This window comes from Nuphar pumila, chromosome 9, assembly GCF_984573655.1.
Source record: "Nuphar pumila chromosome 9, dmNupPumi1.hap1.1, whole genome shotgun sequence".
Classification (NCBI taxonomy): domain Eukaryota; kingdom Viridiplantae; phylum Streptophyta; class Magnoliopsida; order Nymphaeales; family Nymphaeaceae; genus Nuphar; species Nuphar pumila.
The window spans coordinates 5,840,406-5,860,096 of NC_143257.1; the positions used below are offsets into that span (position 1 = coordinate 5,840,406).

The 19,691-nt window shown below is 36.8% G+C and overlaps 1 protein-coding gene across 2 annotated transcripts; it reads right to left on the reverse strand.

Moving 5' to 3' along the window:
- Positions 1–12,608: 12,608 nt before the first annotated feature.
- Positions 12,609–19,389, reverse strand: LOC149828298 (beta-glucuronosyltransferase GlcAT14B-like). Of its 2 annotated transcripts, XM_090017498.1 has the most exons (4): positions 18,624–19,389; positions 17,527–17,602; positions 17,329–17,444; positions 12,609–13,447 (listed from the first exon to the last, which is right to left on the reverse strand). In XM_090017498.1, exons 1-4 carry the CDS (start codon positions 19,135–19,137, stop codon positions 12,933–12,935), a joined length of 1,221 nt encoding a protein of 406 aa, XP_089873624.1. In that variant the 5' UTR covers positions 19,138–19,389; the 3' UTR covers positions 12,609–12,932. The 2 variants fall into 2 exon arrangements, with proteins under 2 accessions (XP_089873624.1, XP_089873625.1); XM_090017499.1 differs by lacking the exons at positions 17,329–17,444; positions 17,527–17,602.
- Between the last annotated feature and the right edge of the window lie 302 nt (positions 19,390–19,691).

A 19,691-nucleotide genomic window follows, 5' to 3' on the forward strand; every position in this document is an offset into this window, starting at 1 on the left:
CTTTGTAAAAAGAAAATATTGGTTTCCTTCTCAAAAATAAAAAAAGGGTAATCTCCTACTACATGGTTACCCATGTAGTCAGCTGGGTCCTATGTCAAGCTAAAGGTCCATGATCGAATTCTACTGGCAGATGGGGGTTTGTCATTGCTTTAATACAGTTGGAGAAGGTTGAGTGGTCGTATCCTCAACCTGGAGTTTTACCTGACAAGCTCATTAAGTGACTAGGTTCTTGGTGAAGGTTTTCCTTCTTATTGTTAGGAGCTAAACAATGATGAAATGACAAGAGAGAGAGAAGGGGGGTTTGCTTCAAACTGTACAAAAAAATTGATGCATTTTGAAAAATGCCTCACTATTTTACCAAATTTGCTTAATCAACAATCTCACAAGTTTTAAATCTTGCTTGATGCTTTTATCCCTTGCAAGAGTAGATTTCTGATATTTGTACACCATGACAATAAAATAATAAACCCGCAAAACTCATGAACAAAATCACATATGATGTTGCAATTTTTTAAAAAAAGATTGTTAAATGTCAAATAATTTATTAAACTCGTGACGAATTTTGTCCGATCACCTACAAAAATCATAAAACTTGAGAAAGTTCGATAATTGCGAATATGCAAGCGAGTGTCAAACAAAGTATTATGAAATTTCGTACAAGCATAGTATAAAAGTAAAGCTATGGTTTCATAAAAACTAGGATTTTTGTGATCTATTATGGTCATTTTTTCAGGGCCAAGCATCAACAGTAAGAAAATCGATGACGCTTTATTGATGAAAAATCATCGACGATGAGTTTTTTCAGTAAGAGCATCTTATGGTATGGGTAGCATTAGAAAAGAAATCTGCAACCAATTCTTATTATAGAGAATGAGAATGATGATGGGGGCTCTGCTCTAACGAAACATGATAGTTGGATAAATGTGTTTTCTTCTCATCAACACAAAGTCCACGTATCTCACAGTCAGTATTTGATCACATGGTATGGGTGGAATAAAAAAATAAAGACAATAATACGAAGTATAGTATTTTCTTTTCATCAAAGATGCAGTGATATATAATATTTTTTAGGCCCAAGAGATGAAGATACCCCTGCACATACTTTATTTTCTCTTCATCAAAGAGACATTGAGAAACAACATTCTTGTGAAAGAAATGGAATGAATGCAATGTATGAGCTACTCCATTTAATAAAATAATGAAATAAATGCAATGCATAAGTGACTTCGCTTTATGAAAGAATAGAATGAACGCAATGTATGAGAATCTTCATTTTGAGAAAGAATAAAATAATGTAATCTCTGAGCGACTTCATTTTGTGAAAGAATGACGCTTCGTTTCTCAACCTTTTTTTGCATCTGGATGCCCTATCGCAAACCTTGAATTTTGGCCCACCTCCAATAATTTTTTTAGCGAATATCCTACGAATGGTGGAGGCAAATAAAAATGTTTGCAAGAAAAAAGAATTTCACAATACTGGTGCGATACTAATAAGAAATTTTGTAATATCAGACTTTCAAAAAAAAAAACACGTACCTTGCAAGATTTATTTCTGGTTTAAAAAGAATGAATAAAAATTCACTCACCTTGTGAAATTCCTATGTGATTTAAAAAGAATAAACTAAAATTTGCATTATGAAATTCCTTCTTGATGCGAAAAAACACTAGTAGCAAAATTTGCATGTACCTTGCGAAACTCATGTTCATTCCATGTCATATACACATACATAATTGGTTCTTATAAATAGATCAATCAATTGTTACATAAACAACACATATCAAACAAAAAACAAAAATAAAACAACTTCATTCTCTGTTATATACACAATTCACAATTTATTCATAAATATATAAGACTTTTCATGAGCTTTCATTGCCGCAAGCGCAATGGTTGTCTTTATCAACGTTCATTTACGAGCGCAAGTGCATCCTCCAACTTAGACTCTTTATCAGCTTTCATTGTTGTAAACTCAACCCTCATTTTTTGGTTCGCCTAATCTCAAGTATTACATAAATAAACAAACATATATTCCTAGGGATGGCAATGAACCGAGGCGGAGGTGGGGGACAAGGTCTCCACCCCCACCCCGTTTCAAAATCTGAACCTTCATCCCCTTCTACATCCCCGCATGGGGATAGATTTTAACCTCCATCCCCGCCTCCATCCTCGTTTCATGTCCTCCATCCTCGGTCCAAACGGGGATGAGGCGGGGCTCCGCTTCCCCTTAGTCTATAGTCACCCCTTAAAGGATTGGGGACGGGGTAGGGCGGGGATTAGGATGGGGATGGGGCAGGGCTAGGCGGGGATTGGGATGGGGTTTTTGTCTGCATCCCTGAATGGGGAAAGATTTTAACCTTCATCCCCGCCTCCATCCCTGTTTCATGCCCTTTATCCCCGGTACAAACAGTGCGAGGCAGGACGAAACCCCGTTGTCCCTCGGTCCACTGTCATCCCTATATGTTCCACAGTCACACCTGTAACATTCATATATCAAGTGAACAAACATGTACAAAAGTAATTAGCAGTTTGATTGCTTAGGAATATCTTGCACAATAGTGGTCGTTCATTCTGCATAAATATCATAATCAATCAATACTGAAGAAAAATGAACCTACAACACAACATTAAACCAAATGGGTACTTAAACAAAAGAAGCATAATCTTGAAAAAATATTATGTAAACTACAAAAAAAAAAAATGTGCCATAGACTACTTTAAAATTGCAGTGAATACTTACATATTACTTCCTAATCATGCTTCGGCCTGTTGTGACTAAGCTCATGACATATACTGCACTTGTATGGTACCACCTCCTTGTGTTTCGTTTTTTGTTTCTTCACTTTAAGCTTATAACCCCTCAAAAATTTTACAAGTTTTTTTTTTATAAATAACACTTTTCTTTGAAACATAGCGAAAGAATTTTAAATCATATAAAAATGAAAAATACTCGTAACACCATATTTCAGTCTCAAAAATGGATCTAAGGCAATAGAAAAGTCACACACATATGCAAAATATCATTTCATTGGTAAATTTTCAAAAGTTCACATGTCACCACTAGGGGTGGCAATTTCTGACACGACCCGGCAACCCGACCCGCCAACCCACCTCTTAGGCGGGTTCGGGTTGGGCTTAAGCCAACCCGTTTAATAAACGGGTCGACCCGCGTAACCCGTTTATTAAACAGGTCGGGTTCGGGTTGGGGGTATGCCAACCCGCCAACCCGGCTGACCCGTTTAATAAACGGGTTAGGCGGGTGGGTCAACCCACCAACCCGTCTGCCCGACCCGTCAACCCGACTCGCCAACCTGCCTACCTGCCAACCCGATCCGTCAACCCGCCAACCCGACCAGACAACCTGAAAACCCGTTTACCCGACCCAACCCATTTATTAAATGGGTTGGCGGGTCGTGTCGGGTTACCCGTTTATTAAACGGGTCGGGTTCGTGTTTGCCACAGCCGACCCGTTTAATAAACGGGTCGGGTTCGGGTTGAGGTATGCTGACCCGCCAACCCGACCTGATTGCCACCCCTAGTCACCACCATAGCAATTATATATAACAACAACAACTTAGTCATAACAGGCCAAAGTGCGATTAGGAATTAACTCCGCCTGTGTATAACTGTTTAGTTATACACTGTCGGTCCCAAGCCCGGATAAAGGAGGAGGGTTGTGGTAGGTCCGTGACAGCCAACATAAAAACTTAGTCATATCCTATGAATATGAACCAATATGAGAATTTCGTTGGGGCATTCCTTACTGAGCGACGCGTTGTATTGTATAGGCCCGGAGGCAGTGATAAATGGGCAAGGGTTGCTAGGTCGTCGCCCAGAAGCGACGTGTCACACCGGCACCCAGGTGTGGTGTCAAATAGGCAAGGGTTCCCTCACTTTGTTGAACGGGTGGAGGTAAAGAAGTTAGTCCAAGACCATAAAATTAGGTTAGCCACTTGGAACATAGGGTCTTTAACAGGTAAGTTGGTAGAGTTAGCAGATGTTATGTGTAGGAGAAAGACTGATATTTTATGTCTACAAGAGACCAAATGGGTAGGTGAGAAAGCAAAAGTGATAGAACCTTGGGGATATAAGATTTGGTATACATGAATAAATAGGAATATGAATGAAGTAGGGATTGTTATGAGTCGTGAGTTTATAGATAATGTAGTTGAGGTCCGTAGAAAGGGTGATAGGATTTTAGTTATTAAATTAGTATTAGGTACGGATATTATTAATATTATTAGTGTTTATGCACGTCAAGTAGGTTTAGATGATTCCATTAAGTATCAATTTTAGAAAGATTTAGATGGAGTAGTACAAGGGATATCTTATGGAGAAAAGCTTTTCATCGACTGTAACCTTAATGGACATGTAGGCATTAGTAGGGATGGATTTGAGAGTATTCATGGAGGCTATGGTATAGGAGAAAGAAACGAAAGTGGATAAAGGATTTTAGATTTTGGTTTGTCCTATGATATGATTTTAGCAAACACTTGGTTTAGGAAGAAGGAGTCTCACCTAGTAACATTTAAAAGTGGGGTTAATACGAGTCAGATAGATTTTTTCCTACTTAGAAAGAGAGATGGGGGTTGTTGCATCGATTGTAAGGTTATACCGGGAGAAAGTGTAGCTACACAATATAGAGTCTTAATTTTAGATCTTAGAATTAGATGATGCCGCAAAAGGGATAGACATAGGATAGATCCTACAATTCAATGGTGGGCACTGAAAGGATCTAAACAAGGAATGTTTGTAGAGCAGGTAATTAAGGAAGTTGATTGGTGTCTAGAGGATGATTCAGAATCAATGTGGAATAAGATAATGGGTGGCATGAGAAAGGTGGCTAAAGAGGTATTGGGTGAGTCTAAAGGCGGTGCACCGCCAGGTAAGGATACATCATGGTGGAACGAGGATGTCAAATTAGCTATTAAAGTTAAAAGAGAGTGTTATAGAAATCTAAGTAAGAGTCGTGATAATGAGAATTTGGAGAAATATATGATAGCAAAGAAGGAAGCTAAAAAAGTAGTTCAAAATGCGAGGGATAAGGTATATAAGGAGGTTTATGACAAGTTGGATACCAAAGAGGACGAGAAGGATATTTATAGGCTTGCAAATATGAGAGATAGGAAATCGAGGGATCTGGGTATGGTTAGATGTATCAAAGATGAAACACAAAGGGTTTTAGTCAAAGATGAGGAGATTAAAGAGAGATGAAAAGATTATTTTGATAAGCTATTTAATGAAAGTCATGCTCAGGATCTTGGAGACTTCTCCATTCCTTTTCATGAGATGAATCGTGACTTCATGCACAAGATTCAAAAGAAAGAAATTGCAGAGGCTTTGAAGAAAATGAAATCAAGAAGGGCAGTTGGCCCAGATGGTATACCTATCGAGGCTTGGAAATGCTTGAGAAGGAAATGTTTATAATGGTTGACAAATCTTTTTAACAAGATTTGGCGGACAAATAAGATGCCTAATTAGTGGAGGAAGAGTACTTTGGTGCCTCTATATAAGAATAAGGGTGATATACAAGATTGCACAAACTATCGTGGTATAAAACTCATGAGTCATACTATGAAACTTTGGGAGAGGGTGATTGAGTCTAGGTTGAGGGAGGTTGTCATGATATCGGAGAATCAATTTGGTTTTATGCCTGGAAGATCAACTATGGAAGCTATACATCTTCTTAGACAACTTATTAAGAGATATAGAGAGAGGAACAAAGATTTGCATATGGTTTTTATTGGTTTGGAGAAGGCTTATGATAGAGTACCTAGGAACGTTTTCTGGTGGACAATGATGAAGAAAGGTGTTTCTCTCAAGTACATTAGTATAATTAAAGACATGTATGAAGGAGTAGTAACCAATGTCCGCACTTGTGGAGAGGTGACAACCAATTTTCCTATAACGATTGGGTTACATCAAGGATCTACTTTAAGCCCTTTCCTATTTGTTATAGTGATGGATGAGCTTACGAGATCAATTCAAGAAAATGTGCCGTGGTGTATGTCGTTTGCTGATGATAGTGTTTTGATTGATGAGTATAGAGTTGGGGTTAATGCTAAGTTAGAATTATGGAGATGTACATTGGAAGCAAGAGGTTTTAAGTTGAGTAAGAGTAAGACAAAATATATGGAATGTTGGTTTAGTAAGCAACGAAGTAGTGATGGGAGTGTAGTGAAGCTTGGTAAGCAAGAAATACCGGTGGATGATTGTTTCAAATATTTGGGATCTATCATTCAAAAGTATGAAGAAATTGATGGAGATGTAAATCATAGGATAAAGGTTGGGTGGATGAAATGGAAAAGTGCAACTGAAGTGTTATGCGATCGTAGAATGCCATTGCGGTTGAAGGAGAAGTTTTATAGGACGACTATTAGGCCCGCTTTGCTATATGGTACGAAATGTTGGGCTGCCAAGAGACATCATATTCAAAAAATGAGTGTAGCTGAGATGCGTATGCTTAGATGGATGTGTGGAAATACAATAAAAGATACAATTCGAAACGAGGAGATACATAAGAAGGTAGGCGTTGCACCCATTGAAAATAAGATGAGAGAGAATCGTTTACGGTGGTTTGGACATATTCGGCGAAGGCCTAATGATGCTCTAGTTAGAAGGATGGAGAAATGAGAAAATATATTAGTTAAAAAAGGTTGGGGTAAGCCTAGGAAGACTTGGATGGAGATGATAGGAAAGGATATGAATGCTTTGAACCTCATCGAGGACATGACATTGGATAGAAATGATTGGAGGAGAAGGATTCATGTGGAAGACCTAGAATGATTTTATTTTTTGGTTCATATCGCCGACCCCAAAGAATATTCGCCATACTTTTTGGGACTTCTCATTTATTATCTCATCGCTTGAGCGGACCTTACTTTTCTCATACAGGTGTTGATTGTGGATCACCTAAAGGCATCGATGAAAAGAATGAACATTTGTTTGGATAATATGGTGGTTATCAGCGTGTAGACTCACCTGACTAGAGCGCAATGATAGAATGTTCCGGGGAATACGCCACATTCCAGACCAGCTTTTCTTTCTCCTGGAATCAGAAACTCCTAGGAGGGCACGAATTAAATGGTTGGGAAAGGACGTTAATTGGATTGGATCAAGGAGAATAGTGGTTTAGCATGATCGATTTTTCTCGTTGTGCCCTGTATGTTTTTCCATTTTTTCTGTACTGTGTTTCATCAGTTTTATCTGTTTCACAACGTGGGTGACATCTCATCACTCACACCCTCTCATTAGGGATGGTAGTGGAGGGAGGGAAAACAGGGCCCCACCCCGCCTCACCCTGTTTAGACTGGGGATGAAGGGCATGAAAAGGAGATGGAGGCGAGGATGAAGGTTAAAATCTATCCCCATGCGGGGATCGAGGCAGGGATAGACTTACTCTTTCTCTCACCCCGCCCCATCCCCGTCCCAATCTCCAATCCTTGAAGGGATGACTATAGACTGAGGGGAAACGGGGCCCTGCCCAGACTCGCCCCTGTTTGGACCGGGGATGGAGGACATGAAACGGAGATGGAGGCGGGGGTGGAGGTTAAAATCCATCCCCGAATTTTGAAACAGGGCAGGGGTGGAGACCCTATCCCCCGCCCCGGTCCACTGCTATCCCTACCTCTCATGCTTCCTATAGGCTGTAAGCCTATTGCTTCTCGTTTTGAATGAAATAATTTTCTTTTAAAAAAAAAACTCCCTCTCCACAGTTCAAAACAAAGTTACACACACCATGCCACCGCACCCCACAAACACATACATGAAGGCTGAACAAGGTCCTTTTTTATCCGGACAGAAAGGAAGAGGCAGGCTTACAACTATGATTTTTAAGGGGACCCGAAAAAAGGGCTTTTTGAGAGAAAAATAGAGAGTTGGTTATGACCTTTTTTTGTTAGGTCCCCTTAAAAATCATAGTGGTAAGCCTTTTTTGCTTGATACGAACTAGTAGATGCATTTATCACAGTTACATAAGTAAAGAATGTGTATTGAATTATGAAAATGTACATGCTCAAATGTGTTTTCCAAAGAGAAAAGATCTACAGCTACAGCTGATGCTGCAGTAAAGCATGATGATTAAATATTCAAGTTTTTAACAACCAATAATAAATAATCAATGACAAACACATTTACCAGCCCAGATCAAGTAAAAAAAAAAATTGGCGTTTTTTCAAAACCATCCTTACCATATAGGCTAATATCAAATGAATCCCAGCCTTACATTGAATCTTAAATTCATCCTTAGCTTTTGCTACCTCAAGACAAATCTGTCCTTCTGTTAAGTGTAGTTCATTTAATCATGGTTAGCAGCTTAGCATAGTTATGTTATCATAACAATAACCTTGTTTTGTTTAAAAATTACCCATATTCTACATGTACCCCATGTGATAGTTGCAATCGCCTCTCATTTCTTTTGGGGTAAATCTCAAACTTTCAGCCTAGGAATAGCTCCTCACAGGGCACTCAAGATGGTGAAACAAGTTAATTTCAGTTCAAATTGTCCTTCCTGTAAAAGGGGAAGGGCAAATGTTCTATTGCCAGAACTATAAGAGAGCATAATCTTGAATGCAATCTGTAGGGAGTGGCATTTGGAAAACCCCAAAAATGCATACTCATTGTCGCTGAATTCATTGAATGCTCCACATCTTTTAAGTGGAGCCATTAAAGTGAAGCCACTTGTTGAGGCTATGATTTTCATTCTAAAACCAAGAAAGCAATTACAACATGACAAGTGATCATGCATAAGTTTTGCATTTTATTCATACTATTTTATGCATAATCTATCAAAAAATTGCATTAAAAACTTATTCTTATCAGTGTTTTTGAAAAACTATTTTAAATTGAAAATAATGAAATTTTTTGCATATTTTAAGTTTTTTCCTACATTTTTTAGTGTTTAGTTTTGTTTAAATTTTTTTAATTCTTAGTCTAATTAGTTTAGAAGTGTTTAATTAGCATTTCATTTGGTTTATAAGAGTTCTTTTTATGAAACACGTTTTTTAGAAGCACTATTTTGAAATTTTTAAAAATTAATTGAAGTTTTCTGGAAAAAAAATGTGTAACCTAATTTTTTTAGTATAAATAGTATGTTTTCTGTCATAAAGCACGTTTTTTTCTCTTAAGAAAATGCAAGACTCTTCTCATTCTACTCTTCTTCATTTTCTCTCATCTTCCCCCTCCTTCTCGTTTCCAATCGGTTCTCCCTTGTTCTCTTCATTTCTCCTCCATTTTCGTTTCGCTTCTAACTTTTTTATGGCACTGGTTCAACTTACCCCCTTTCAAAGGAGGCACGTGAAGCTCAAAGGTAAGACAATTTTCTTCTTCTCAACTCCTCTATCGAAAACGGATCGGAATATACATTTTTTCTCTCTCGTCTCTCTGTAATTTTGTAGTTTTAGTTTTTACATACATACATCATATCATTGCATATAGTTTAGTTGAGTTTCATTTTCATCATCTTAAAATATAAATAAAAAAAATAAAATAGCTTAATTGAGTTTAGCCCATTTTCTTAATTTCCAGGTAGATTAATATTATTTTATTTCAAATCGATAGATTTAGTATAGAGTGTTTTTATTTTAGTGAGTTTTAATTCAGTTTATATTAGATCATAGATCAGATTTAGTTTAGATTAAATTTTTTTTTAAATTTTTTATATTAATTAGATTTAATTTAGTGATATCTCTGAAATAGCTAATTTAAGATTTTTAGTAGATTTTTTATTCTTTTTAATTATTGTTTTATTCTCTTGAATGTTCTTGATTATTTACATTAATAGATTAGTTCTTTATTGGTTGAATCATATTCTTGTTATTTTTCTTACACGTTGATTAATTATTTTTTAAAAATTTTATTAGTTTTTATCTAATTACAAGCTTAGATTAATAAACAGTAGTATAAATCTTTAGTTATTTGAATTCTTTTAATTCAACTGAGTAGATTAGAGTATTTATTATTCATATTGGTTAGTTAAAGTTAATAGTTAGTTTCAAAAAAATTTGTTTAGCAATCAACTTAGAATTAGTCGTTTAAAATTATTAATTATCATTTTTTGGATAGATTCGATTATCAATCAATTAAATAGTTATAGTTAATTTTAATTAAATTTTTTATATAATTTTTTATTCACGTTTCAGTTATGTTATCAGCGTATATTCATAATTCGTACATCATATAGTTCTTGTTAGATTCATTTAGTTTGCTATTAGTTTTTGTCGTTTTGTTAATTTATTATTAGTTTATTACAAATTAATTTCTTGATTGTTAGTTAGTTTTGTTATTTTGTCACTTAGTACTTTAGTTTATTAAATGTTAGTTTATGTCTTACATGTAGTCAGTTTGTTATTTATTTTTATGATTTTTTTAATTAACATTGAATTTCTGTTTAGTTCATTTGTGTTTTATTCTTGTTTTGTGTTTGTGTTTTGCAGGAAAGCAATTAAATATACGACGAGCCCTCAAAATTATCCCTGAAGAACCCTCTAAGGTTCCCAAAAAGCACCTCAAAAATTTTCTTCAAGCCTTTCAAAGAATCTCTCAAAAGCGCCCTTCATGAATATGAAAGAAATAGCATAAATCAAAAACATAAAAAAGGACTAGAAGCTCAAGCACTGAAGACACTATTTTTCTTTACTTTTAGATTAGCTTGTAACTAATTATTATTTATTTAAGCCCTCCGCATAAAGTCATACTCTCATTTGAATAATTAATTTTTTTTTAAACAATAAAAAGTAAATTTATGTGAAATACAAAGTTTTTTCTCGTTCTCTGAGTTCAACCCGAATTCACCATTAGAGTGAGCAAGTTTTTAACATTTGATGTCTGGCTTTCATAAACTGTTTTCTATCAAAAATATGTTTTAAAAATCTATTTCATAAAACTTACACCAACGAACATTGTCAATGTATAAGCACACATGAGTTTGATAGCCTCTGAATATATAGGAGAATACAAAAATTATGGGACAATGATGCCTTTGTGCTTCAAATGGAGATCTGTATTTTAAACAAACTCTAAGATCCAAGGAATGTGGTGTTTGTTGTTAGTGGAAGGGAAAAGAGTAATTTTCTTCTCCATGATTTTTCCTAAAATCATTTGTACCTTACTTTTTATCTCAAAATAAGTCATTTATCCATGCCTAAACGATTTTCATCAACATTTCTAACGGGAGCTACATGAAAAAAAACAAAAAAAAATGCCCACAAAGGCTATAACTATGATTTATAAATTACCCAAACTACATGAAAGAGTGCAACTGAAGTGTTGTGCGATTATAGAATATCATTGCGGTTGAAGGGAAAGTTTTATAGGACGACGATTAGGCCGGCTTTACTATATGGTACGAAATGTTGGGTTGTCAAGAGACATCATATTCAAAAAATGAGTGTAGCTGAAATGCGTATGCTGAGATGGATGTGTGAAAATACAATTCAGAACAAGAAGATACGTAAGAAGGTAGGCGTTGCACCCATTGAAAATAAGACGAGAGAGAATCGTTTACGGTGATTTGAACATATTCGGCGAAAGCCTAATGATGCTCCAGTTAGAAGGATGAAAAAATGGAAAAATATATTAGTTAAAAGAGGTCGGGGTAAGCCTAGGAAGACATGGATGAAGGTGATAGGAAAGGATATGAATGCTTTGAACCTCACCGAGGACATGACATTAGATAGAAATGATTGGAGGAGAAGGATTCATGTGAAAGACCCAGAATAATTTTCTTTTTTGGTTCATATCGCTGACCCCAATTGTTTTGGGATGAAGGCGTAGTAGTAGTTGTTGTAGGGACATAATGAAAACTAAAACACACCCACAAATATATATATATATAGAGAGAGAGAGAGAGTGGTAGCTGAGTTGCGCAGCAACCATCCATCACAGGGCATGATGGGCAGCCACAAAAAAAATGCAAAAAAAGGATCAAAACGCGCATTTGTGACTGCTGCTAAAGACCACAATTCTGCTGAAACTTTTAGCCGCACTCCAAAACCCTAAAGGGCAAAAAGTGCAAAATTTTAGTGTTTTGGTTATTGTTTTGTGTTTTTGAGCGCTGGCTGCCCCATGATGGATGACCAGCACCATTCCACTGCAGCTGTGCAGCTACCACGTAACGATAAGGTGCTCCCGGAGCACCTACTCTCACTTAACAGAAGCTTTAGATTTTCAAATTTTAACAATTTTTTTAGATCAGACCCTATACATAATATCTATAAGCATTATTCAGTAGAAAACAAGTTTTGGATGATATGATTATAGCATACATGTAGCGTTTTTAAACCCTTTAAAAATCAATGGCTGGCAATGTATCAAAATTTCATGACTTGAAAAATCTTATTTTTTTGTCCAAAAACCATGATCCAAATCATGATTCCTATCAAATAAATTATTTTGAGTACATACATAAGGTCTGATTGAGAAGATACAACCTACAACTATGATTTCTAGGATGTGGGATATATATATATATATATATATATATATATATATATATATATATATATACTCCCAGAGAGAGAGAGAGAATTAGCCAAATTCCTTCCAAGGATACTTGAAGCTATTGGGAGCACCGAGCTCCATAAGCATGCAAATTACAAAGCGTATAAGCCTGTTTCCAGCGAATGGGCCAGCAGAACAAGATGTTTCCTTTATGCCCATCCAATAAGCGGGTCCACCATCCTCCCATGCCCAACATGTCAGGCTTTTGGCATAGTCCAATTGCGCTTGGTAGAACCAACCAGAGCATGATAAATCTGGTCAAGGCCGCATTCCTGCAGCATGGTTGGCCTAATGATCTGGCCATACCATTCTTCAGCACCACTTTGGAAAATGGGGGAGGTACAAGCAACTCACCTTTAGCTAAAAAGCCACCCCTGCCTTTACCGTCATTTACACAGTCACTAATGGCAGGACATCAATGGATACACCTACCTAGCTATGTACATTGTCTAGGCCTAAAATTTTCAGGACTAAGAATTCTTAGCAACAACTTTTCTAACCTCTTGGAGCCAACACCAGGCTTTATGACCTCTGGATTGCCTCGAAAAGTACAGGGGCCAGAACCAAGCATGGATCTTCCAGGGCACCATCCACCAGGCGTGAACTGTCCCTTGGCTCTCCCCAGCAGCTCCTCATCAATTTTATCAAGAACAGGATCATCCTTCGCAAATTTGCGTGCAAATGGTGCTCCACTTTCTACCATGCCTTCAAAATGTTTAAGAGAGAGAGATACGGGGTGTTGCCTAGGCGGATTGTCCCACAAAATATAATGCAGGTCACTATTGATCGTTGTGTTCTGGTACTGCTTTGAATTGCATACAACAGTGTGGAAATACCCTTCAGGTGAAGACAGGAAATTTGTATAGTACAAAAGAAGTGTGCGAGGAAGGTTATCATAGCCCCAAATGCAGAACTCCAAGAACGAACGAGAAAGCACCACCCAAGCAGATCCTACAGACATTTAACAGAGAACCACAGAGTTAACAAAAGGAAGAATCGGAAAAATATCACAGTAACTTTGTGATTACTGAAATCACTAATGCATTACAGTTCTGAACACACTGAAAATGGGAAATTTGAGAAAAATTAAAATAGAAGAGAGTAACTCAGTTTTATCAAGGATAATAACCTGGTGCTTAATGAACTCACCAACACATGACAATACCAACTAAGCATATAGATTTTGAAAGGAGACAAAAAGAGAGTGACTCGCTCTTTTATCTCAAATTGATTTCACAGTTGGAGGGAAGAATTGATTCTTACTTCCTAAATATTGTTAAGTACGTGTGCCAATTTTGTTTGAACCATTACCTTATAGAAGCATTCACAAAAAGAGAATTCTCACTCAATTAACAATCCACAAGGTCCTTAAACACAGGTTGATTCTATTATAATTTTCCTATCGCTATCCAATGAAGGCCATAATCCAGATGTATGATAATAAATACAATTGAGGGTAGGAGAATTGATAAATAGATGAGCCAGATTGTCTTAGTAACATCAGGAAACAGAACATATCATGTTTCTTGTTATCTAGATAACACACTAAAAATTGATATTTTCTTTTTGGAAAATTTTCAAAAACACCAACAGGCTTTAGATATTGTTAAAAACACACCTAAATTGAGTCAATTAAAGAGACATTTCTGTCATTTTAACTCGAGTTAATGGGATGAAGTTACTGATTTACCATCAAGCAACAGATTCTTTTTCTTGGTTCCCGCACTCATTCTTTCTCACCCCCCATTCTTTCACACACCCAACAATCAAAATAGACTTAAGCAGAGATTGTCTTTGGCAAAGACGATTCCTCTCTCTCTCTCTCTCTCTCTCTCTCTCTCTCTCTCTCTCTCTCTCTCTCTCTCTCTCAAGCTCGGATGTGGGTATTTAGTGGAGCAATGGTGTTCTGAATCCTCCTTTGCTCTCTGAACACTGAACATTTGCCAAAAAAATTGTTACTCACACTGCTCTTGGCATTGGGACTTCGTGATGTGCATAGGATGAGGCTCGGGGTTTTCAGGGGAAATTCCTATAGATGCACATCAGCTAGGATTTGAGTCATGCATTTCTAATTGCTAGGGTTTGTCCGGTTCGCTCTTGAGAATAGTTGACACTGGATATGTTGGTGGGCAGCAGCTTGGGTCATCAAATTCACTCCTGCACTCAGGGAAGTTTGAAATTCTGTTTCAAAGCTGCCTAGTAACGGCAAAATAGTAATTTCAGTGCACATTTAACAGAAACATTGATGGAAGTAAACCTTGGGCTATTCTAGTTAACCATGACAAAGTTTAAGTGACATTTTAACAATTAAAACTTGGGTGTGTGTTTTATTATCCCTGAAACTTTAGGCAGGTTTTTGAAAATTTTCCTTTGTTTTTTCCCACTGCAGCCATATAGAATCAATGTTTTAAGAATCATTGGTGTCATTTTGGCATCAAAAATTTGTAAAACAACACCATAAATCCTTTATCATCATTATTTCTTAGGGTTTACAATAACCATGGAAGTGGAACTTTTATGATTTCACCATGGGACAGAGTAAACTTTTCTGGAAGCATAAGCTTAGATGATGCCATTCTAGCATCTTTGGATGCAACAGGCAGTTAGTCACCCGACTGTTTTTAAATGTCTATCCATGAAAGGTGACAACTGATTGTTTCTACTAGACTAGTAGCATGCCATTTCAAATCAGATTAGAAATGCAGAAAGAACAGTAGAACCTTAGAATTCAAGACTAAATCACTTGGCAAGAGAGTACTTGAAGGAAACAGATGAATACCATATATCAAATACTTTCACAAAGAATTGGTTAAGTATTTAGGATCAATCCATCTAACAATTACACATGGTAAAATAGCACCATGGTTTTCACATAGTGGAGAAATCAGGCCATGTTCAGAAAAAAAAATGAGAAACACGAAAATAGGTAAGAAATGAATGAGGTTGATGCTCCAGACCATAGAAAGAAGATATCATCAAACAAATGACCAGGATCTACATCACATGACTACATGAATGCATTCGCATATACAGGGTAATCCAACTTTTAGTCATAGTCGCAGATATAGTCGATATATTGAAAATATCAGTATTTTCACAATATATGGAAAAATCATTCAAGACTACTTTGCTATTTAAAGATATCTCTATACTTTTTTGATATTATCATGATGTTATTGCAAAATACTAGCAAAAATTTTATCTGAAATCTTGCTCTTTATATACCTTTCACTTTTGTATTTTCCATCAACTTATAAATTGTATTACATTTTTTTATCTGTTTCTGTTTCATATTTTCCATCAACTTATAAACTATATTAATTACATAGCGACAAATATCGCCGATATTTTGAAAATAATGCAATGTTAGCAGTATTTCAAGGTTAGGCAATATTTTCCTGAGATTTTTTCACTTACCGAGATTTTCAAAAAATGTCATTTTTATATTTTAAGTATCTTTTTTTGTTTCTTTTACATTTAAAAAACTTTTCTAATTGTTTCTTTATATTTTTGCAAGAAAAATACTGTAGAACATATTATTTCCTATTTTTTTTATTATTCTTGATGTTTTCAAATTGTAAAACTTCCGATTTTCTCCTGAGATTTTTAAGAGAAAAAAACTTTTTGAAAAGAACTCTCAAGAAAAACCATGCCAAAAACAGTAGTATGGGTGACTATGATTACATCTATGCCACAAAACGGTAACAATTTTTTCTAAAATGTCAATCTAAATAAGTGGAACAAAGGTGTCAACTTAGAAATTTTTTTGTGAAGCGCATGTTTTGGACATCACTGACACTATTTATGATTTTATATTGTATGATCTGAATCATTAAGAAAAGAACTATTGAATAGAATACTTCTACTTTGTTGACTTGCAAGCTTATACATAATAGTACTAGTTTGACACCCTCTCGCTTTGTAGTTAAAAGTCTTGCATGTCTTATGGTTGTACCCACTTGATTTACACCTATGTCACATGGGTGCGGGTTCGGCAAATATATATATATATATATATATATATATATATATATATATATATATATATATATATATATATATATATATATATATATATAAAGTCCAAAAGTTGAACATAAATGACTCTGGGTGCGTTGACTGCACCCAGGGTCAGGTTGACCGCATCGGGTGCAGGTGCGACGCGGGTGCGGCACCTAGTTGAAGAGTCCCTGTGACATAGATTTACACAGATCTAATCTTGAAAAAGCAAAGCTAACTTTTGGATCATGTTTAGCATCTTTTATTTACTATTTTCATGTGCTAAAGTTGACTCTAATATGATTTTTAAACCATCCTCATTTAATGAATTTTGAGCCATCAAATTTTTACCATCTCAAAAATCGAATTTTGTGGTGTATTAGAAATGATAAAACCACTAATGTTGCTTATCAAAAAAAGAACACAATGTAATAAAGAAACCATGTTAAGCGCATCAGCACGGTTAGATCTAACATTTTGGCAACTAGTTCCCTTCAAAACAAAAGTGCGGACCACCATCAGATCACGGTTTGGAAACACAATATATTTTCTCATACAGATGCATGCGCGCACACACACACACACAAACACAAATATCTAGTTTTTTGAGCCTTGACATATCTAACACTTCATTCACATATCTGACAATGACACTGATATCCATGTCTAACTAAAAAACCTAGACCAGATGGGTCACACTATCCTTAACCAACAAGACTTTGGTGCTATTCCTGTAGAGGAAATCCTTAGCTTGGCAAAAAAAGAGATCATGACAAACTAAAGAATGACATGTTGAAAACGTCCAATCGCATGCATTAATCTTAGCAAGTTACCTATGAACAATTTGAAAGAGGAAGGCATGGAACGGTGCTGTGTGGCCCAGAATATATCTGATTTCTTTGAATTATACAATCCGGGATCAATAATGATGGGCTTTGCTCTTTGATACCTGAGAAGAAAATGCAATTTTGTATCACTTCCAGAATATCAGAAATGCTAGCAGAATGGCAGAAAAGGAGGGAACTGCTTACTCTTTCCATCCAATGTTACTTGTGTGCTCAATGAAGTTCAGATCCCTGGGCAAGTAGGAAAAAACATGAAGCATGTCTGCAATTCACATGCATGAGTAAATAATAAATGCATAAAAGATAAACAATAAAAAAAATAGTTTTTTAATGGCTGGCCAGAAAATTAAGCAAATATAAACAAGACCAAACAGGTAGTCCACAAAAAACCATGAGCACCAAGAGCACCAAAGACAAATCTCATAATTTACAAGACTGCCACAACAAAAAATAATGTTATACGTGACAAATAGTTCACAATGACTTAATTAACCTGACAGGAACAAAAAACAAGCCTTCCCAAAACATCCAGGCCATATTCGAGGAAACGATTAAAGGGCATCCCATATTGAAAGCTAATAAACGAAATGCAAAAGAAAATAAAAAAAGACTGCACAAAAGCTCGCAAAAGACACATCGCTGAGCACTTTTAACTGATAACTGCTTCAATTGAACACTGCCACAATAAAACTTAACCCAAATCCTCCAGAAAGATTGAATCGGTGACTTCAATTAATAAATCAATAATGACTACTCATTGTTCAATAGATAACCAACCTAAAGAAAAAGGAAATAAACTAAAAGCTGATTTTTTAGTCGATCTAATTCTACATTGCAAAAGACCTAAACCTACTAAAATTCACATCCCAAAAAGTCCAACATGTGCCCAATTTAATAGGGAGTCAATTTCAGTAGGAACAAATTTTAAATTGTTGTAACACAAAGTCAAACAATAAAATTAAGTAATAACACACTGCGCTCCACGTTATAATAACACAGTCAAGTCAATAAACGAAAGCAATAAAAAAAAACATGGATCGAAATTACAATAAAAAAATTAATTCTCAAACAGTAAAGAAGCATATATGATGGTTTACAGTACAATTCCCTACACTCAAAAGAAACGAAGGAAACGCATGTATTTAACTGGTAAATTAAAATTGACAATAATGGGAAATGAGTATAAAGAAATGAACACATCAACGTCAAAATGCCATGAACATCACTACAACAAAAGGAAATAACAATGAAGAAATGAACACATCAACGTCAAGAATACTAACCGTCTTGTGTCATCAGCGGATAATCCGAGGCGCTGAGGTTGATGAACCAATCCCATTCCTTGGTCTGCCTCAGCAGGACAGCCACGGCGTGAAGCGTGCACGCGATCATCGTCGGGCCCTTGTAGGTGACGAGGTTCGCCTTCCCGACGACCCGCACGTTTTCGGCCTCCCGGAGAACCTCCTCCGACCTCACGAACCTCGCCAGATCCAGCCTCTCCTTCGTGGGCGCCTCCAGATCCAGGTGCAGCAGGTACACGTTCCTCGGGTGGTAAACCGCCCGCAGCACCCGCAGCACCCTCTCCCCGTCCCCCTTCGTGCCAGTGATCAGATACGCGAACCTCGGCGTCCCCGGAAGCTCTCGATCGGACGACTCCGCCGGCTTCCGAGCGCTAGATTCCGCCGAAAGCCGGCCGTGCCCTAAACTTACGAGCAGAAACAGAGAAAGCGTGACGGCCGAGCTCCCGATCAAAAAGACGGCCCATTTCTGCGTGATCGGGAGGATCTTCCTCCTCATATTCCGGGTCAAGATGTTGCGATGTTCATCACCAAACCCTAGAGAAGATTGAACGAAGAGAAAGGACGAAATCCAGCGAGATTGACGACCGCGATGAGGAATGCAGGCGGCTGAGATTGAACGGGAGAGAAATCCTACGACTAGATTCGCTTAGGAGATGAAACCCTAACTCTGGATTCAAGGAGCAGAGGGTTTCAGAGAGAGAGAGAGTACCGTTTGGATGGTACGACCCGCACTCGTTCCTCTGTGCATTTAGAGGAACATTCGTCTAATCCTCTGTGCATTTAAGCGCGTTTAGAGGTGGGAAGATCGGAGAGATGTGGTCTAATCTTGCGGTATGATTCGTGTTTATTATGGCCTCCGGATTTTCACGATATAACACAAATGCCACTCATCTCAGTACGGAATAGTCATGTTTCGGTCCGAATCCTGTTGGTCCAAACGGGTCGAATATCCATATCCAATTGTGAATCACATCATGCATCTACGTGTTTGCCACGTCTTTTACGCACAGTCATGAATCTCGTTATTAAAATTTTCTCGCAAAGGAAAAT